Source organism: Macrobrachium rosenbergii, chromosome 4 (assembly GCF_040412425.1).
Source record: "Macrobrachium rosenbergii isolate ZJJX-2024 chromosome 4, ASM4041242v1, whole genome shotgun sequence".
Classification (NCBI taxonomy): Eukaryota; Metazoa; Arthropoda; class Malacostraca; order Decapoda; family Palaemonidae; genus Macrobrachium; species Macrobrachium rosenbergii.
Window position 1 is genome coordinate 27,065,987 of NC_089744.1, and position 22,852 is coordinate 27,088,838.

Below are 22,852 nucleotides of genomic sequence, written 5' to 3' on the forward strand. Positions count from 1 at the left end.
AAGCATAGTTGTTTGCTGAAATTATTTCTTCATTTCGTGAAAAGAAGTGATTCCTCTTCTTAAGGAATTTGTAGGAGACAGGGCTTGTTTAAAATAAAATCACATGTGGCTGGTATGTAACTTTGTTAATTTAGAAAAAATAAAAAAAAGTAAACTATTGTTTATTTTAGGATGTTTCAATACGTTATTTCTCACGTTATAAAAAGAATCCATCCTTACCTAGCTTCTGCATTAGCTGTAAATATACTTTTGATTTCTCATTTCCACCCCTCAGGCTGTACCACAGCTCTGCTGTTATTGTTTAGCAGTGCTCAGTCTTCATAATCATGTTGAAAGTTTTATTTATATATATATAAATATATATACAGTATATATATTATGTATATATATAATCATTTATTTATTTATTAAATCATTTTATCTTCAATTCATAGATGACATACAGCATTTATCATCCTGGTGCTATCCTTTGCCAGTCCCATTCTTCGTTTTTTTTTTACCTTCATCATTTGATATATACGTGCTTCGTCGACTTGGCTAAGTAAGTATCTGTAACGCAACATTAACGTAACTTCACAGTACAATTTCATTACTCTGTCCACCATGTAAAGTTTTGTTATCATATGCGTATGGATTTTCTTTACCTGTCCATTGTAAGCATTGCTTTCAAAACCGCGATAATGATAATGATGATGATGATGATAATAATGATTGTTTTTTTTTTGTCTCCTCTCCAAGCATAGCATGAATCAGACATGTATCATAAATATATCAAATGACTCTATAGTATTAAATTTAGCCACCAGGGTATATGTTGTTTCATCATCTGGCAACATTTTCCTATGTAATTACTTGCATATGCATATTAACATATATATATATTTGCACAACATTTGTGCTTGTTAAAGCTTAATTTCTACACAAGGTTTGCAATAAAGTTTGCTCAAAAATAGTGCTATTGTTTTATTTTCTTCCATGTGACTAAGATTCTATTCAAATAGAAAAATCAGAAGTAAATTTCCTGAATTTGATTGAAAAGAAGTGAAGACTTTTAATAACTGTAGGCTCATTGTTATCATACTCCTGATACATTTTATTGAATTGTTTACCGAAGATTATTTGAAATTGGAGCATCAGGGGTATAATGTAATTCTGAATTAAAATTTTAAAAATCACAATGAGAAGCATGATTTCGAGGGAATTACTACTTTCTGAACTATGTTTAAAAGTTAAAAATTGTACATTGAGGGTCATTTCAATTATGCATCGTCTAAGTAAGAAACCTCTTACTTGGATGAAGTTGTGATACAACTAGATTCTCAGAAAAAAAGAATCATTACATTTGTATCATTCTTTATCAAATAACTTATTTTGGAGACATTAAGTTAAGGAGATTTCAGACTTGTATTGCGGAAGTATGTAGCAAAGGTCATATACATCAGTTGGTATGAAAATTTAATACTTCCTAAAATGAACAGTTTAGGTAATTACTTACCTAGGTTTTATGGCTTGCTTACATTTTGCTTTAAAGATGCTATTAAACCCTTGTCCATGAGGGATATCAAACCAACTTTTGAAACAAACACAAGCTTTCGTAAAACAGCGCCCACTGGTGAAACAGTGTATGTAAACACTAAAAAAAATTGCAAATGAATAACTCATAGAGATATCATAACAAACACAACGTTTTTATATATATTAACTCCAATATAAGTCAGATAAAAGAGGACAATGATGCACTGGGCTCCACAATTTCGCAGTACAGCGAGTAAAACACCTTCGGTTCAGAGGAACCGAGACTGAGAGCTCAAATTTAACAGTACACACTGAGTAGTGAAGGTGGTCGGATGTGTCTGCTTTTCGCCCCTGCGTCCAGCGATCAACGAACCGTGCTCTGTGATTGTTTGGAAACTACGGTGAGTTCCTGGTGGTTAAGGCAAGCGTAATACGATTATCAATGCCGTCACACGATGAGTGTTTGCTATTCGTGCCTAGTGAGTGTTAGGGTAAGGTTCAAGTTTTATGGTACACAAGAATTGTACCGGTCTGGATGGAATGAAAAGTGAGAACTTAGAAAAAGTCAAGTGGATCAACGACGTTTGTTTTGATGACTGGAAAGTATCGAGAGATCATTTGAAAAATTAGCTGGAATCTTAGAAAGATAAAATTGGGGGTGACACTTGGGTAGATCGTTAACCACTTTTCTGTAGAAATAAATGACTTAGAAGATGAGGCCATCGGTAAGATAAGAGAATATTCATTGGTCCAGGAGAAGGAAAAGAGCGCCAAGAAGATTTTTCTGATTGCTGAGTCTGCATATAATGAACAAAGTGCTCAAGAAAAAAAAAGAGGCGTAGCTGAGAGGCTTTTGAAGAGATTCAGGTATCTGACAGCAGAATTACCGATAAGAAAATAGGTTATGATTTGTGAAACTGAGAAGGGGAGAGAGATGAGGCTGCCCTTAACATGGGTAATGTTAATAACGTAACTCACAAAAATGTGAACAAGCTCTCACCCAAATTTATGGTATGTAATCTATCGAGTGAAGAGTCAAAGGAAGATCTCATAACCAACCTGCTTACAAGAAATGAATGTCTGTAGAACGTCGAGAATATTGACAACAATATTGAAATGTGACCCTGTTGTTAGAGATTGTTTCATTTAGTAAAAGTTTCCAGCTCGTTTCAAAAGATGAAGCTAGAATTCGGGATATATATAGCGAGAAGCAGGTGTCCCTGTTGTCAAACAGAAATGACCTTCTAAGGTGAAAGAAGATTAACCTTGCTGGAGCAACTATGCAGCGAATCGCAGAACCAGTGACTGTGACTCTACGATTAAAAATGCTAAAATTTCAAGAGATCGCATAAGTCAGACGTGATTCATGAGGTGAATGAGGGACGTTGTCAAACATTAGAGGAGAAGATTGAGAGGAATAGCAACAGAACTGACTATAGACATTCATTCTGAGTGGTTACAAATAAAATGTGATTTTACAAGTATTAAAAAAAATGGAATGTTCGAGTCTCAGCGTCTGAGGGACAATAATTAGGGTATTCAATAAAAGATTTGGGAACACTTCAGAGCCTTTGAAAATTCTGTACCAAAACTGAGTTGCTTCAAAATATTAAAAGCATTCATGTTTAGAGACTGGCACACCAGCGTAAACATGATTAGCGATGCTTACAGACTAAACTAACATGAATTGCCTTTTGCAAGTGTTCATCTGTAAAAACAAACGAAGCTTAATCTTGGTTTGATCATAAGTCCGGATTTTGACATTGTTCCTTGGGAAAAGACTATCCGAAATCGGTCAAAGCCTAAGTTCATATTTTCACAGGACGGTCAGAGTCTAATTTCATATCCTTACGGAATGGAGGCTACATTAATTTTAGATATCTTTATCGGTACAAGCACATTCTACAATTGCCAATTAAGAGGCTTTTAGTAACAGCTTTGTTTTTTAATGGTGTTACTTGGACTATATTAATTAAGAATATATTAGTTAAGATGTCCAGTGTACGGCTAAAACATCTGTTGAAATAAAATCCAGTGCACTGTGAAATATAAGGGAGGATATTTACTGACTGGACACAATCTTAAGAATGAGAGAATGACAGAATCCAAAGCTGAACTGTCATGCTGATCAGCATGAACAGCAGATGGATGATCTTTGTGTCTAAGTCCCCAGAGACAGCTGATGATGACTTGTGGTCAACGGATTGTTAAGCACTTATTTATTCTTTTAAGGGGTAATCCTACAAAAAGCCATTTCTTTCCAGACTGCCATAGGCCCAAATACACTGAAAAATGGCACCACAACCGGCAGCCATACGAAATATGGCCCCTTGATTAGATGACTTGGCTCGAGCTTAATCTACAGTATGGTTGAGACAAAATTGAGCCAAATATGTGGCAAAATAGCAAATTACGCGCCATCCGAGAGATATGGGAGAGAAAGATGAAAATGCAGAACGAAAAAGGAGAAAAGAGTTGGAGAAGACCCACCTTTATTCTGTAATGACCATCAGCCTGTGCCCTCGAGGCTTACAGAAGCTCCTTGAGCACACAAGGCTTAAAAAGCGTGTCATTTCTTAAAAACTCAATTCGGTCCTGTTCATGAATCATTCATGAACCATTGTAACATCTTCTAACATCTAGTCTTCTCTTCTGGATAGACAGTTCCCAACTGCTGCTTCATGGCCTCCTGCTCCAACTTCAGAGCGTTCAGCTCCTTGTTTATGTCGTGTTGCTCCATCAGGAGCACCTCCAGCGTCTTCTTCAACACCGCAGAGCTGTCGTTGTTCAGTTCCCCATTCCTCCTTTCGTCGTCGCTTTCCTTTGCCCAGGATGTACTGATGCCAGGTCTCAAGGCTGAAACACAGGTTACGTCAGACAAATGTAGAAAAGAGCTATAACCATGTTATTGTTTGTTAGATAATAATTAACAATGATATGGCACAGCCCTTTTATTATGTAATAATAAACGTTCTGAACTGCCCTGCTCAACAAGATACTGTAAACTTATGCCTACAAAGTTTATTGTTTTAAAGATAAAAAAGGTAAACTACTATACTATCGAAACTGCTATGCTTTAAACATTTATTCGTGTTGGAACGAAATGCCCTCTAATTATACAAAACTGAAAAAAAAACGTATTATTCCATAATTAAGAACTGAGACATAAATTAGCTTATTCTGATGTTCGGCTTAGCTTCTCCATCCAGAACAAAAAATTACAGAAACGTTGTCCACTCTTCCTACTTACTGTTATTAAGTACAGGTTTCTTTTTCTGATTCTCCTCATCGTTGCTTTCTAGCAGTGACCGCCGCTTGAACACCACAATCAGCAGATCCACGACTAATTCCAGCAATTCCAGGATTGTCACGAAGGACATTCCGATGAAGAGACCCATAAAACCACCAACGTTACTGAGCAGCAAATCCCACTGGGTGGAACGGAAATACGGGGTTAGTTGAGATTATAAAATAAGTTTAGGAAAGGGTAAAATTACCATTTCGACTGAGACGACAATTTAGGTTTAACTGATATGAAAATACGTATTTGACTGAGGAGTAAATGTACACGGGTAGTTGATGTTTAAAGTCTCATTTCAATTAACATGGAAAATATTCGACTGATATTTTGTGCAGGTATAGCTGAGGTGAAAATACTTATTGAGATAAAATTCATGCTTAGTTTAGGATAAAAACATCAGTTTGATTAAGATAACACAAGGCATAGCTGAGGGTAGCTATGCCTATTTAACTGCGATGAAAATGCAGGTTTAGTTGAGATGAAAAGTTTTGTCCGAGAGATTTGTCATGCAGTGAATACGGAAATACCAATTCTACTGAGATGTAAGTTCAAGTTTAGCTGATATGAAAAAACGGCACTTTGAAGTGAAAATGGAATTTAACTTGATATGAAAATACCACTTTGATTGAGACTATAATCCAGGTGAATATTCAGGTCTGGTCTTAATGAAAGTGCGCTTCCCACGTATGGTTATTCATGAAGGATGTATAATAAAGACAATTGTTTGTGTGTCAGTTTTTAAAACTTTTTTTTCTGTGAACGTTTTTACACAGAAGAAAAATCACTGCTATGTTGGTATGTCGAGATTCTCAGAATTTTATATACAGTTTCAAAAAATGCTTTCTTACTTTGATGGTATTAGATATGTGAATGAGTAAATTTTGTAGAGCCATAAATGTTATCATAAACAAATGTATTTTCCTACAGTTATTGTATAACAGGCGTTTATATCATAATGGCGCCTGTTATTGCAGCATTAACTTAGCATTTTGTCAGCGACATCTATTAGCCATGAGAAGTATTACTGTTTCATTTCCATAAGATCGTTTTCTATGTTCCCTGCCGCATACACAACATACAGTACCTCGAGCCTTGTAAATCACCTAGAGTCAGGAATTCTTTGGCTGTAGTGAGTGAAACTCCACTTTACCTCAGATCAAGTGGACCTGTACCGTAAGTTACGTCCTTACTTTTGTCGTTGTTTGCATTTCACTTTGTGATGGCTTTCTATCGGTAAACTACTGTACATTTCATTGTTGTATAGGTTAATAGATTGTGATGTTCTCGGTAGGCTTACTAGGTACTTTACATATAGCATTGTGTACTACAGGTAAGTGGGTGAAAATCAATCCCTGTTTGTATTATTTTCGGAATTATGTTGAAAGATGATATCACCTGATAAACAATCTGTTTTCATTGTGAAAGTGACTTCGTTATATATAAGTATTTTTTTTTATAATCATTGTTTTTATTATCGTAATGACACATGCTCATTGTTCATATACTTTTTAATACTTATTATTCTTAATGACAGTTTATCTTGTCCATTCGCTTTTTATATAGTCCTTGGGCTGTGGTCTGAAATTAGCAAATATGAGTTGGAAGATATAAGCCAGCAGCTTATTACCGGATTAACAGATGATCGTTACAATAGTTCCGTAACAGTGGTACGTAACAAATAACTAAGACAATCCACTACAGAGGATTTGAGGTAGTTGATCTGACACTGAACAATTCCTTCCTAATTAAGAATTAGTGCTAAATATCAGCTTTGCGTGTATGAAATAAAATATTAACGAGGTAAAAACAAAATATATGATTTTTTTTAAAGTGAGACAAATATACCAATATTTTACTGTATTTAAATATATTTTGCTTTTGTGTTAAAAAAAAATTATTAGTCAATAGCAGGGCCACTTCAGAAAAAATCGACCTAAAACAGAAAAGAAAGCATATGGCTATGTTTCTTACCGTGTATGTGGGACTCTCGCTGATCACTTCGTATGACATTGATTCCAGGTATATTTCCAGGTTCACCATTTCCATGTCGCTGGAATGTAAAAAGGCTGTCACTAGAATAAGTTTTTTTTTTTGACACAAAAATAAATAGATAATTCCAGATAGGTCTCGAGACTTACTGTGTCAATGTTACTGGAATATAAAAAAACTCGTTATTGGTTTTTACGGAGGAGGGGCGGGTTAAGGGAGAATTTAGGGTGGGTTAGGGTGTAATAACTCCCTGACAGCCATGGGGGTGAACATGTATGCGTGTTAGCCCACAATCAAATTATACATCGACACGGTATACAAACTGACTCAGAATCTGGTATAAAAATACAATGAAATGGAATACAGACTTACTCAGAATTGGTATAAGAATACAGTGACACGGAATACAGACTGACTCAGAATCTGGTATAAGAATACAGTGACACAGAATACAGACTGACTCAGAATCTGGTATAAGAATACAGTGACACGGAATACAGACTGAATCAGAATCTGGTATAAAAATACAATGACACGGAATACAGACTGAATCAGAATCTGGTATAAAAATACAATGACACGAAATACAGACTGAATCAGAATCTGGTATAAAAATAGAATGACACGGAATACAGACTGAATCAGAATCTGGTATAAAAATACAATGACACGGAATACAGACTGATTCAGAATCTGGTATAAAAATACAATGACACGGAATACAAACTGACTCAGAATCTGGTATAAAAATACAGTGAAACGGAATACAGACTGAATCAGAATCTGGTATAAAAATACAATGACACGGAATACAGACTGTCTCAGAATTGGTATAAAAATACAATGACACGGAATACAAACTGACTCAGAATCTTGTATAAAAATGCAATGACACGGAATACAGACTGACTCAGAATCTGGTATAAGAATACAATAACACAGAATACAAACTGACTCAGAATCTGATATAAAAATACAAAGACACGGAATACAGACTGACTCAGAATCTAGTGTAAAAAACGAAGCATCAAAGATATCAACAAGGAAAGCTGAAAATATACACTTAAAGGAGGTAGAGTAGTGTGAAATAAAGGACTGACCAAGATGGTGATTGCGTTACAGATACACCAAGTTGAAACCCTAATCTCTCTAGCAGATTACTTCAGTAGTGGTATAGTAGTGTTTGATTTAAACATCGTCCTTTACTGATTACTTTCACACAGAAAATTTACTCGTAAATCATGATAAACTCTAATGAAGGGGAGAAAAAAAATATTTGGTGAAAATATAAAGTATCGAGCACAAACTATGCAAGACAATCTCGCTAAAGTACACCTGAAATAATATAAAAGTAGAAAAAAATTATAATTTTCATAAGGAACTAAAAGCTCGTGCTAACAATCCGTCAACAGAAATGGAAAGGATTAATAAAAATAAAACAAAAAACTTTACAAACAATAAAACAGTAAACGGATTATGCAGCAGATAGAGGAAATTAATACTTCAGCTAATAAATAAAAAAAGGGATTTGAGGTATATCAATATTTATTTTTCAGAAAGCTTTAGCTTAAGGAAGGCTGCATTAGTATCAAATTTGTTTGAGAAAATTTGACAATAATGACAAAGGCAGGTATAGAACAAGAATAAACTTAATATCGAAAAAAGTTATGCAACATATATATATATATATATATATATATATATATATATATATATATATATATATATATATATATATATATATATATATATGTATATATGATAGATATAGTTATATAAAATGCATGTGTGTTTTGTGCACATGTAGCATTTATATATGTATATATATATATATATATATATATATATATATATATATATATATATATATATGTATGTATATTATATGTATATATATGTACATATATGTATTATATACATGTATATATATGTATATATATATGTATATAATGTATAGGTATGACGATTATGGCATACTTACTTTGAGCACAGAGCCTTAACAGCTTTCCTGTCCCGGTGCAGGTTAGTGTAGTACTGTGGGTTTATCTTACTAGAGGTCACTTGCGTGTGGTACCTCATTTCTCTGTTGAAGAAAAATTCACTGAATTAAGAACATTTTGTCTGTAATTCCCTGTTAATATAATTTTTTATATATATTTTTTGAGCTGGTATCACCCAACTATTTGTGTATTTCATTCTTGCTTGTTGCTCATTACATAACACTACCAACAGGGTTAATCTATGATGATGCGGTGATTCTTTGTCAGCAACAGTATAGTAAAGAAAGAATCCTCTCTTTCTCTACCTTTCTCTCTCGACATATATATATAAATATATATACATATATATATATATATATATATATATATATATATATATATATATATATATATATATATATATATATATATATATATATATATATATATATATGTGTGTGTATATATATGTGTATATATATATATATATATATATATATATATATATATATATATATATATATATATATACACACACACACATATATATACATACATACATACATACATACATACATACATACATACATACATACATACATACTAGCTGCCAGGAACACTCTGAAGGACTCAATCAATTTTTCCTGCACCTCCTTGTGCTGACTGTCCCTTTTATCCAGGGATTACTGTTCTAACTGTCCCATTTATTCACATATTACTGTGGTAACTGTCGCGTTTATCAAGGAATTACTGTACCAACTATCCCTTTTATCCATATATTACTGTTCTGACTGTTCCATTTGTCTATATATTACTGTGGTGAATGTCCCTTTTATCCAGGTATTACTGTACTTAACCGTCACATTTATCCAGGTATTACTGTATTGCCTGTCCCTTTTATCCGGGTATTACTGTAGTGACTTTCCCATTTATCCAGATATTACTGTGGTGGCTGTCCCTTTTATCCAGGCATTAGTATGTTGGCTGTCCCATATTACTGTTCTGACCGTCCCCTTTATCCAGGTATTACTGTACTGACTGTCCCTTTTATCCAGGTATTAATGTGCTTACTGTCCCTTTTATCCAAATATTGCTTTGCTGACTGTCCCTTTTATCCAGATATTACTGAGGTGACTGTCCCTTTTATCAAGGTATTACTGTGGTGACTGTCCATTTTATCAAGGTATTACTGTGGTGACTGTCCCTTTTACCAGGTATTACTGTGCAGTCTGTCCCTTTTATCCAGATATTACTGAGGTGACAGTCCCTTTTATTAAGGTATGACTGTACTGACTGTCCATTTTATCCAGGTATTACTGTGCAGTCTGTCCCTTTTATCCAGATATTACTGAGGTGGCAGTCCCTTTTATCAAGGTATGACTATACTGACTGTCCCTTTTATCCAGGTATTACTGTGCAGTTTGTCATTTTTATCCAGATATTACTATGCTGACTGTCCCTTTTATCCAAGTATTACTTTGCTGACTGTCCCTTTTACCAGGTATTACTGCGCAGTCTGTCCCTTTTATCCAGATATTACTGAGGTGACAGTCCCTTTTATCCAAATATTACTTTGCTGACTGTCCCTTTTATCCAGGTATTACTGCGCAGTCTGTCCCTTTTATCCAGATATTACTGAGGTAGCAGTCCCTTTTATCAAGATATGACTGTACTGACTGTCCCTTTTATCCAGGTATTACTGTGCAGTCTGTCCCTTTTATCCGGACATTACAGAGGTGACTGTCCCTTTTATCCAGGTATTACTGTGGTGACTGTCCCTTTTATCTAGGTAATTACTGTAGTGACTGTCCCTTTTATCCAGGTATTACTGTGGTGACTGTCCCTTTTATCTAGGTAATTACCGTAGTGACTGTCCCTTTTATCCAGGTATTACTGTGGTGACTGTCCCTTTTATCTAGGTAATTACCGTAGTGACTGTCCCTTTTATCCAGGTATTACTGTGGTGACTGTCCCTTTTATCCAGGTATTACTGTGGTGACTGTCCCTTTTATCCAGGTATTACTGTGGCGACTATCCCTTTTATCTAGGTAATTACTGTAGTGAATGTATCTTTTATCCAGGTATTACTGTGGTGACTGTCCCTTTTATCCAGGTATTACTGTGGTGACTGTCCCTTTTATCCAGGTATTACTGTGCTGACTGTCCCTTTTATCCAGGTAATTACTGTAGTGACTGTCCCTTTTATCTAGGCATTACTGTGGTGACTGTCCCATTTATCCAGGTGTTACTGAGGTGACTGTCCCTTTTATCCAGGTATTACTATGCTGTCTGTCCCATTAATCAGGGTGTTAATGTTCTGACTGTCCCCTCTATCCAGGTATTACTATATTGACTGTCCCTTTTCTCCAGGTATTACTTTGCCGACTGTCTCTTTTATCAAGGTATTACTGTGGTGACTGTCCCTTCTACCCAGGTATTAATGTACTTACTGTCCCTTTTATCCAAATATTACTTTACTGACTGTCCCTTTTGTCTAGGTATTACTGTAGTGACTGTCCCTTTTATCCAGGTATTAATGTGCTTACTGTCCCTTTTATCCAAATATTACTTTGCTGACTGTCCCCTTTATCCAAGTATTACTCTACTGACTGTCCCTTTTATCCAGGTATTACTGTCATGACTGTCCATTTTTTCCAGACATTACTATAGTGACTATCCCCCAGGTATTACTGTGGCGACTGTCCCATTTATCCAGGCATTGCTGTTCTGTCTGTCCCTCTTATCCAGATATAATTGTGGTGATTGTCCATTTTTTATCTAGATATTACTGTGGTGACTGTCATATTTAATCCCCACTTAACTGAAACACCCCACTAAACCTAAACACACCCAACACTAAACTTAAACATGCCCACTGCTAAACCTAAACACTTCCCCATTAAACCTAAACACACGCCCCACTAAACCTAAACACACCCTCCCTGTTAACCTAAACAAATCCCCATTAAACCTAAACAACACATCCCCACTAAACCTAAACACACACTACCCACTAAACCTAAATGCACCACCCACTAAACCTAAACACACCCCCAGTAAACGTAAACACACCCCTGCTAAACCTAAAAACTCCCCACGTTGAACTTAAACACACCCCCACTAAACCTAGACACACCCCTGCTTAACCTAAACACATCCCCACTAAGCCTAAACACATAGCCCCACAGAACCTGAACACAAACCTTGATACAGAGTTGTTAATCACAGGAAAGAAAAGCATTTTCAATTATATATTTCTATGGTATCGAGTACGTGAAATGGGGTTTGATAAACCTGTAGAGTTTATTTACCACAAGTTACAAAAGGAAGGGGGAAGAGAGATGGGGAAGGGGAAGGGGAAGTGAGTGTGGGTTTGATACCTACCCTATTGTCTAAGGTGGGTCAAATGATGACTACGTGCCAAATTTTTTCTAGATCAATCAAGAGGTTACCACATAAGTTACAAAGGGAAGAGGGATGGGGAAAAGAGAAAGGGGTACAAGTTTGAAACCTACTTTATTATCTAAGTTAGGTCAAATGATGGCACGTGCCAAATTTTGTCTAGATCGGTCAAGTGGTTACCACAGAAGCTTGAAACCTACCCTATTATCTAAGTTCGGTCAAATGATGGCACGTGCCAAATTTTGTCTAGATCGGTCAAGCAGTCACCACATAAGTTACAAAGGGAAGAGGGAAGGGAGTACGGGCTTGAAACCTACCCCACTAGTAATTTGGGTGAAATGATGGCCACATGCCAAGTTTTGTCTAGATCTGTCAAGTGGTTACCACACGAGTTACAAAGGGAAGGGGATATGTGTTTGAAACCTATCCTATTATCTAAGTTGGGTCAAATGATGACACGTGCCAAATTTTGTCTAGATCGGTCAAGCGGTTACCACATAAGTTACAAAGGGAAGAGGGATGAGGGAAGGGGAAGGGGGTATGGGTTTGAAACCTACCGTATTTCTCGAGTTGGGTCACATGATGGCCACTTGCCAAATTTTGTCTAGATCGGTCAAACGGTTACCACATAAGTTACAAAGGGAAGGGGGGAGGGGAAGAGGGTACGGGTTTGAACCTATCTTATTAGCTAAGTTGGGTCAAATGATGGGCACGTGCCAAATTTTGTCTAGATCGGTCAAGTGGTTACCTCATAAGTTACAAAGGGAAATACGATGAGGGAAAGGGAAGAGGGTACGGGTTTGAGACCTACCCTATTATTTAAGCCGGGTCAAATGATGTCCACTTGCCAAATTTTGTCAATATCGGTCAAGCGGTTCAGATTTCTATAGCCCACAAGCATACAGACTTACAAACAAACTAGCATACAAACATACAATCATTCACTTTTATATATAAGATACTGTAAATACACACACACACACACACACACACACATATATATGTGTGTGTATGTATGTGTGTATGCGGATGTAATTTTATAATAGTAATGGTCATATTAATAACAAAAACAGCACCCACATACCTGCAGGCCTCATGACATCCGCAGTCGAGATATCCACCAAGATAATCACGGGAGACCATATCCATGCAGATCTCTGATAACAAAATAAATAAATAAATAAACAGATAAAAAATAATATGAAAACTCTCGGGTGCTGCCGTGTACCCTACGGTTAAAGTACGAGGGACCTCTCGTCTGATGTTTCTCTTGATTTCTTGATCAACCAGTGACACTAACTACATTATTATCTTTATTTAATGTGACGTCACATCCGCTTTCCCATTCAAATAAGTTATCTGCGAGAACACAGAATATACTCGCACATTCAAGCACTGACTTTTATAGTAGCTATATGATTGAATCAGTTATGAATTCTATTTATTTATTTTGGCGAGGAGTTGAATCACACTTTGAGCTCTCACTAAATAATAGGTTTTTATTAATAGATAGATAACGACCAAATGTTATATTACTTTTGATTTAAGGTTAACGTATCATGTGGATGGATGTTGAATTATCTAAAATGATTTACTATTACACTGTAAAATGAGTACAGGTCTAAATGTTATAGCTAATGAAAGCTGTATTTTTTCCATGAATATCTACATCTGTGGGTCAAGGATATTGGAAATATTATTATCCAATATCGTCAGACTGACTGAAATTTAAATATGTGGGACTATTCTGTTCTTCAGGAAAATCTTTGTAACTAGTAAAAATTAACAGTAGCAATCACAGAGATACAACTGTCGTTTGAAGTTGCACTAGAAACATTACAGTAGTAGCAACTGACAGCAATAACAGAAATTGCTTATCAAACAAAATGCCACCAATAATGTAGAAAAAGAGGTGGGGGGAAGGGAGGAAAAACATGAATGAAAAAATAACAGACGACAAAGAAGAGAATAAGAAACAGCCAGGAAGCTTACTGTCACCAGGCTGTTTGCGATTGCAGTAATAAGTGGGTCCATCATCCAGGGCGTTGAAAGAAGGGCTGACGCCACTGCGACACTCGCACCGCTTCCTGATCTCGCGTTCGAAACAAAGTTCGTTGCAGAGCTGCGGGAACAGATGACAGAAAACGGTCGTCTTAGCGTTTCTTAGATTTTCGTTTAGTTTCACTTAGTTCCATGTTCTTTTTATTTGCTTTGTTTTTATCATTCTTCTACTCTCTCTTTGCATTTATATAAGTTGCCATGATGTGTGGTTTTCTGCTTTCTTTAGCAATAGGTATAATATGCTTAGTACCCAGAGGAAATACCTTTACCTGGAGTTACCTAAAGTTAATGTAATATATGAATTCACTTTGCTTACCCGGAATTAAAAAGGAAAAAGAAAGGGCATTCTAGCTACATCATACTGTACACGATGAAAAGATCATCTTTATTATTCAAAAAGTCTGAGAAAAGGAAGGATACAAAATGGAACGGGCGTTAAATTCTTACCTTGCGAGAGTATTTAAAAGGCATTTTGTTTCCGAACGTGTAATCATCATTACAAGTACCGTGAGGTAGACCTAATCTCTCGAACATTGTCTGAAGAAGAAGAAATTCCGAGACAGTCATCTTTAAAAACGAGTTGGTATAAGCTTATTTGGAATGTGAAATGATTTCTAGATGACACGAATATTTCAATAATTAGAGAATTATAAACTTTTTAAGGATATACTTTAAATGGGATAGTTGTATATGGCTGAATTTCATGACTGACCCAAAATCTTATATTTGAAACTGGTTAATTGCTGAGACACCAGCTCTTGAAGATTAATAAATGGATAGATCTTAAATTATTCCAACAAACAAGTAGATTCTTACCCTGCTGACACTGATGGAAGAACTTCCAGGGCCCAGATTAAAACCTTCTTCTTCCGGCACTGGTAGGAGATGAGGGCTGTGAATAATCACTCGCACACCAACTTCGGGACTTAGAAGAGATATACCCGATTCGATGTTCAGGGTGAGACGAAGACTATTCTGGAAAATTTTATGTAGAATCTGCATCAGTCCATTTATACATTTCATGGTGGATTTCATAAAAGGAGTAACTCAGAGTTTTGATGACCTAGATTATGGTCTGGGGACTGAAAGATATAGATTTAACCTAACCTTGGGTCCAGCTTGCGTGATCATCCTGGGCCATGGGTTGACAGTGGTGGCGTTCTCTACGCTGGGAGAATTGAAAGTATAACACCGGCCGTAGTGGTCACTGGCCCAAGAATAGAACGATCTGCAAAACAACTCATATTTTAGTATTTGACAGTTACACTAGCATGTATTTTCCGACAAAAAATATGCAGGTGGAACGAGTTATTGTTTCATGACTTTGACAACATTTTTCATTCAAGAAACAGTCTCTGAAATGTAATTGAGGTTCGATATTTAAATGTTCGATCACCCCCTAGAGTATAGCTAACATTTCGCAAATCTCTGTTAAAACTAGAGATTTTCTGCTTCGCACGTTGTTCCTAAGGTATAGATAGGACATGCAGTATTAATGGGTTATTTGTGGCTTAAAGATGAAAAGTGTACCTTTTTAGTTTTCTGTAAATGAAAACTATTGGGCCGGCTTTGTCTGTCCGCCCGCTCTTTATTCCGTCCGCACTTTTTTCTGTCGGCAATTTTTCTGGCCGCCCTCAGACCTTAAAAACTACTTAGGCTAGAGGGCTGCAAATTGCTATGTTGATCATCCACCCACCAATCATCAAACATACCAACTTGCGGCCCTCTAGCTTCAGTAGTTTTTATTTTATTTAAGATTAAAGTTAGCCATAATCATGCCTCTGGCAACAATATAGGACAGGCCACCACCGGGCCGTGGTTGAAGTTTCATGGGCCGCGGCTCATACAGCATTATACCGAGACCACCAAAAGATAGATCTATTTTCGGTGGCCCTTAATTATGCGCTGTACAGAAAACTCGATTGCGCCGAGAAACTTAGGTGCATTTTTTACTTGTTATATGCTGTATATATATACACATTTATATATACATATATGTGTGTGTGCGTATGTATGCATACACATATACGTGCATACAAATCGCCCTAACTATTCTCCAACAAGAACACTCAGCTGATACCGAATGTTCAAAAGTTAAAGTATACCTTAGTTTTACCAGACCACTGAGCTGATTAGGGCTGGCCCGAAGGATTGGACTTATTTTACGTGGATAAGAACCAATTGGTTACTTAGCAACGGGACCTACAGCTTATTGTGGAATCCGAACCACATTATAGCGAGAACTGAATTTCTATCACCAGAAATAAATTCCTCTAACTCTTCATCAGCCGGCCGGGCCGAATGTTCGAAAATAAATATTAAAAAAATATCTCACGTATGGTCGCAATAATTCTTATCGAAGGTGCAGGAGAAGACGAAATCCTCGGGACTCAGAGAGTAATGTTCTCTGTCCAGATGAGAAGGTTCGTAAAGCTGCTCCAGGTCCAGAAAATTCGGTTTTTGTTTCAACATCATCATCTTCAGGGTGGTCCCAGAGAGACTTCCGGCGCGGTATTCGTTTAGCCCTGCGAAAGAAACGAGAAAGTTCGGATGAATGGGTGACTCTCTCTCTCTCTCTCTCACTCTCTCTCTCTCTTATTCTTTTCGTCTTTGATCAGGTGCTGCTTAGCCTTTTGTTACTTGCTTTATTATTACTCCACGGAGGCGGTTATCTCTCTCTCTCTCTCTCTCTCTCTCTTTGTGCTATGTATATTTTCAATGAAAACGGCGCAAAGAGAGAGAGAGAGATAGCGAAAGAGAGAGAGAGGTAACTGCCTCTAAACAGAAGAGGTAATTGAATGTCATAAATAACACAGAATGAATAAGTATTAACGCGGATTGGAACACCTTTGCTCTCCGATGAATGTAGCAATGCATGAGAGAGAGAGGTGAATCTTGAGTAGGCTGGATCATCAACCTGGCCCTTCCACCAATCAGAGACCGAGCTGTAGATGAACTTTTGTCATTTGTAAATTGTAATGAAAACTAACTTTCTTCTTAACTTTCCTCACATTACATATACGCTAAGATTTAGGATATATATATATATATATATATATATATATATATATATATATATATATATATATATATATATATATATATATAGGTTATCAAAGATGTCGAGATTAACTAGTGAAGGAAGGAAAAATTGTACGATATGGTGACTTACAGTGTCTGGCCCAGCATACAGGTTTCGACCCTCCACACATTGAGCAAAGAAGTCGAGGTGGGGAGTATTCGATGTATCCTGAGAAAATAAAAATTTAATAAATATGTATATATATATATATATATATATATATATATATATATATATATATATATATATACTTACACATATATATACATATATATATTATAATATATTATATATATATATATATATATATATATATATATATATATATATATATATATATATATATACATATATACATAAAGTTAAGAGTTCGACAATTGGTAATTGGCTGGTAGAAACTGATCTCCCAAAAGAGACATTGCAGACCTAAATGCTTATTTGTTTCAGTTATCATGATGAAGAATAAACACTTACTCTTGAGTTGCGAATCATAACAGCCGTAGTGGTCACAGAAGACTCCCGTGTGGCACAAAGGACTGTAGGAAGCCGTTTCCTCGTAACTAGCTGTGCAATAATAATAATAATAATAATAATAATAATAATAATAATAATAATAATAATAATAATAATAATAGAAGTGTCCTACTGTCAGATTCAGATTACATCTAAATATATCAAGTACGTCAATAGCCATATTCAACTATTTCTGCTACACACACTCCCAAATGTCTTGCAAGTCATTAACAAAAAATAGATTAGTCATAGGTACATTAACGGAGCGCTGAGGAGAAAATATATGTATAGTAAATGAACCCCTTCCGCATTTCAAGATAAACAGCTGAAGGAGGCTCATTAAAAACAACTACCCTAATTAAGGATTTAGCTGAAAATGATGATTCTACTTAGTATGGTAAATATGCAACCAAACCAGCTGATAAATTAGTTGTAAAACGTTACAGATTTAATAAAATGAAGACTAGAGAGAACGTGCAAACAGACATAATAAGGATTTTTTTTTTTTTACCATTACTGGCTGCTGAATATTCGTGGGAAATAGCTTGTTCAGTTGTGTTGGCGACAAGACTGACAAGATTCTTGTAGTAGAGGCTTCTCTCCATTCTCAGCTCGTGAAGGGGTCCGCTTGTTACGAGACCGTCTGTAAAATGATAATTTAGATGAATTTAAATATCATTCGTTTCCAACGCAATAATGTTGCTAGTTCTTGTAGAACAGTCCCCCTGAGGAAGTTCGTGCAATTGGAACTTCAAAAGTTCAAACGAAGATGCAATGCATTACAACCCTAAGAGAATTCTCCTTGCATTTTAATAATTTTCTTACATTTTTATCTCTTTATTAATTTGTTAATTTATTTGTTCTCTTTTTAATAAGCGAGATCTCTTCTTTCTGTATTTCTCTTTGCTTCCTTTTACTTTTTTTTTTTAATGAACACCATGTTCTTTGGAAGCTTGAATTTCAAGTCAATGGCCCATTGTGCGCTTTTTCCATATGATCAGGGTTCATCTTCATATAATAATAATAATAATAATAATAATAATAATAATAATAATAATAATAATAATAATAATAATAATAATAATAATAGTTATTAGCAGGTGTTATCCAGACTGATTTCTTCATAAGAGGTTATTTTGTACTATGGGAAATATGTTATTTGGATATGTATATTTTGCTGCTTTAAGAGACTTACGTCAAGAAAAACAGCATTGCCATATCAAGTGTTCAATAAATTAATTCAATTTAGAGTCAAGATTCAGAACTCCACCCAAGAAAAAAAAAAATTTGACGAAATTTTCAATGAAACTGAAAGAAGTATTACCACTAGGTGGCAAAAGCAGGGGGAGGAAAAATACGAATGAAAATCAAAGAAATTCATAGAAAAATCAGTTGTCTGTAATAAAAAAGGGGAAAAATGAATTACTTACCACAGTCCTTCTCATCCTCTCCGTGCAAACAATGGTTGATGTGGTCGCACCGAAATCGAGGGTTGAAACAGCCACTGTCACACCGGAAGTACTCTTCTGGGCATTTCTTCTCAATTACAGCTGTTTAAAAAAGAACGTATATACATATATGTATATATACAATCAGTAAGCTACAAACGTCCTTTAATATCCAATTCGCTCTACCTCGGAAATAATATATTTTCATATATGTTACCGAAGGGAATTTTTAGTTGATAATAAGTTCGTAGCCCACGGGACGACGAACTTATTATCAACTAAAAAATTCCCTTCGGTAAATATATATGAAAATATATTATTTCGAGGTAGAGCAAATTGATATTAAAGGACGTTTGTAGCTTTACTGATTGTATATGAATCACGGTGATGTGATAAAAGTCATATATATATATATATATATATATATATATATATATATATATATATATATATATATATATATATATATATATATATATATATATATATATATATATATCTATGTATGTGTTTTTCAAAGCAAATAATTATTAAATCAACTAAACCCATTTTTATATTTCTCAGCATATCATTATTTGAACGTATCAAAACAAGATACAGTAAGGGCTTAGCATAAATTTAGGAATAAGTTTATACTTATTTTATTTTTTACACAGAAATAACTTAAACATTCCCAAATCCTGCTTGGATTCATAATCGACATAATTTGTCAGACAACTGCAATACATGTCTGAGCGCCATTTATTTCTGTGCAACGGAAAAGATCGAGAACTACCATACTGATTTACGAAGAGGTCAGATATGTGTTGCAGTTGTCTGACAAATTATGTCGATTATGAATCCAAGCAGGATTTGGGAATGTTTAAATAATTTCTTAAATCATTTCTGTATAAAAAAAGAAAATAGGTGTATATTTATTCCTAAATGAATGCTAATTCTCCTTGCCAGTTCTATGGTAAATCTAAAACGTAAGAGTGAAAAGGACCCATTTAGATGTAACTTTCTTAATTCATTTCCGAGAATTTTCAGTGGAGCATCCCTTGGATGTTTTAAGCAGTTTGAAAATACCGTCCATTTTTTGGCAGTGTCGAATATGAATTTTTAAAACTGAGTTATCTACATAGACGGTGATTTTATCATTGACTTCCCCCTGTTTCAGCTAAGCATCAAGTGTGTGTCTCGCACCATACATCCTGGATGGTGAGAGAGAGACAAACTCCATGCTTTGTTGAAACAAAAAGTCAAAGATAAAATCACCGTCGCTGCGGATGACTCAAAAAGTTTTAAAAATGTATATTCGACACTGCCACAAAAGGGACGATATGTGTAACGAGGACAGAATTAACACCCTTTTGAAGGTGTACGTAACGTGCTCCAACGATCTTTAATCATGAAACGGAGGCGTATGAACGTTCGCTCACGGCGACACTTACATCTATTTTTCTCCTCTTTCTCTCTCTCTCTCTCTCTCTCTCTCTCTCTCTCTCTCTCTCTCTCTCTCACCGTGTATCACCTCTCTCTCTCTCTCTCTGTGTATCGCCTCTCTCTCTCTCTCTCATCGTTTTCCGAAGTTCACCCACCCGAATCGCACTCATTCTCACCAAATCAACTAAATGGACCATTTAAAGAAACGCAATAGTTTCTACAAAATAGGTTTATTATTCAAATAACCCAACAAGAAATGAATAAAACAAAGCAAAGATTAAAATGCATAATAAATGAAATATCGAGTTAGATAACTAAACTCTGAACTGCAAAACACTTCTGATTAAAGAAGTCTCACTATGGCTAATAGCCTGAAAATATCCAAACTCACACATACTCCCCAAATCAATAATTAGTCATGTCAAAACCAGTCTACCACATGTTATTCGAAACAGTCCACACTGTCCACCGACATCTGTCCACAGACATCTGTCGGAAGAATTAAACATGATAGAAAACTCCCAAAAATATATGAAATGCAAAACACAATAATGGAAAGTGTAAAATGCATAGCCAAGATATGGCAAACGTAACATGACAAAATAATAATATAAAAGAGGTATGAATATTCATATTAAATCTCCCACACCAGTTCAAAAGTTCATAATGATTAGAAAATCATAGTAAAAATCACAAGTTCAATTTTCTCCCATAAAAACAGAGATTTCAAACTCTACCTTATCTGCCGATTTAAGCCTGGATCCTCTCCAAAGCTACGTCTAGACAACTGCAGTTCTATCACGTTAATGAACGATCAAACTCACTTTTAGGGCAGATTTTGGCGTAATCTAGATCAAATTAACGCACGTACTCACGAATATACATAACCCTTCGGAAGATCACCTGACTGGCAATATTGCTGAGGAATCAAACTATTTGTTGAACACAAAGATTTTACCTCGAGTCTCTCGACCTAGTTCCATCTGACTCCATAAATTCTTTCATCACATCTTAAAGCATTGAAGCTATGAAATGCATATATGTGTCCTTTAAAACTTGTAGCAGCCATATTTTCTGAAATAGAGCTCGGCCACCACATAAGAGCGTCTCGCTCTCCTTAACGGCAAACTAAAACAAAAGCATATGTATAAAACATAACAGATAGAGCTATGCTCAATTAGCAATGTCTACTGCACTGCAGCTTTAAGGACTGCTCTCATGACGCACTTCCAAAGTCACTGGGGTTGAGTTCTTAGAGCCTTTACATGTAATCTTACAAACACGAATAAGCTTTACTACTCCCACAACAAGAATTATCAGTAAAATAGCTATTAAGACAATTAAAATTGTCGGCATAATATATTCCTGATACTCGAACATCACGGAATCGTCAATGTCTTCCAACGGTGGAACCGTCATTGGCACCTTGGTTGTAGGTACCTCCACTACCAAATGCTCGTTATGCGTATGACGCATAATTATCTTCTCGGAACTGTTGAATACAGCACGGCTAAGTACGAGAAATTCCGTAGACAGGATTCTGCAGGATGAATCAGATGATAAAATACATCATAACACAACAACCCACTAACACACGGGTCAAATCTCGTATGAAATTAGCCCATGTATCAATTCCTAAAATTATTCGAAAACAAATGACTAAGAACTTCAACATCCAAAATGAACAAGAGACAAAAAAAAATTTAAAAAAAATATCATATATATACAAACATTAACCCATTTATCCCTCTAACTATATACAAACGTTCCATTACATGACTATATACAAACGTTCCATTACATCCCAACTTTCTTTAACTTCGAAATATGGGTCAATTTCGTCACTCCAGTGTTTACATCTTTAACTACAAATCTATTCCCTCTTTTGATCTCTACAATCTCAAAAGGTCCGTGGAACTTCGGACTTAACTTATAATTCAGATCATTCCGAACATTCACTTTAACAAACACTCTATCACCCATCGAAAAAGCTACTCCCCTCGATTTAGGGCGTTACTTTTCTCTACCATTGCCCGCGAACTAAGTTCAAGTTCTTTACTGATACGTGCAAATCTTTCTCTCGCTGTATTTATCAACGAAGTGACCGTAACATCACCCTGAACTCGCTCTGGTAACA

At 35.6% G+C, this 22,852-nt stretch overlaps 1 protein-coding gene across 1 annotated transcript in view; it reads right to left on the reverse strand.

Moving 5' to 3' along the window:
* Positions 1-948: 948 nt before the first annotated feature.
* The window catches only part of LOC136831436 (uncharacterized), a 45,252-nt gene continuing 23,348 nt past the window's right edge, over positions 949-22,852 (reverse strand). Inside the window, exons 13-26 of the mRNA XM_067091898.1 lie at positions 19,273-19,392; positions 18,354-18,485; positions 17,804-17,893; positions 17,420-17,497; positions 16,583-16,772; positions 15,355-15,475; positions 15,064-15,222; positions 14,695-14,784; positions 14,179-14,308; positions 13,271-13,343; positions 8,787-8,888; positions 6,788-6,866; positions 4,766-4,946; positions 949-4,371 (exon numbers count right to left, since the gene is read on the reverse strand). Of these exons, the coding sequence (XP_066947999.1) occupies positions 4,148-4,371; positions 4,766-4,946; positions 6,788-6,866; positions 8,787-8,888; positions 13,271-13,343; positions 14,179-14,308; positions 14,695-14,784; positions 15,064-15,222; positions 15,355-15,475; positions 16,583-16,772; positions 17,420-17,497; positions 17,804-17,893; positions 18,354-18,485; positions 19,273-19,392 (1,769 nt within the window). The 3' untranslated portion in view covers positions 949-4,147. The remainder of the gene's footprint in view (positions 4,372-4,765; positions 4,947-6,787; positions 6,867-8,786; positions 8,889-13,270; positions 13,344-14,178; positions 14,309-14,694; positions 14,785-15,063; positions 15,223-15,354; positions 15,476-16,582; positions 16,773-17,419; positions 17,498-17,803; positions 17,894-18,353; positions 18,486-19,272; positions 19,393-22,852) is intronic.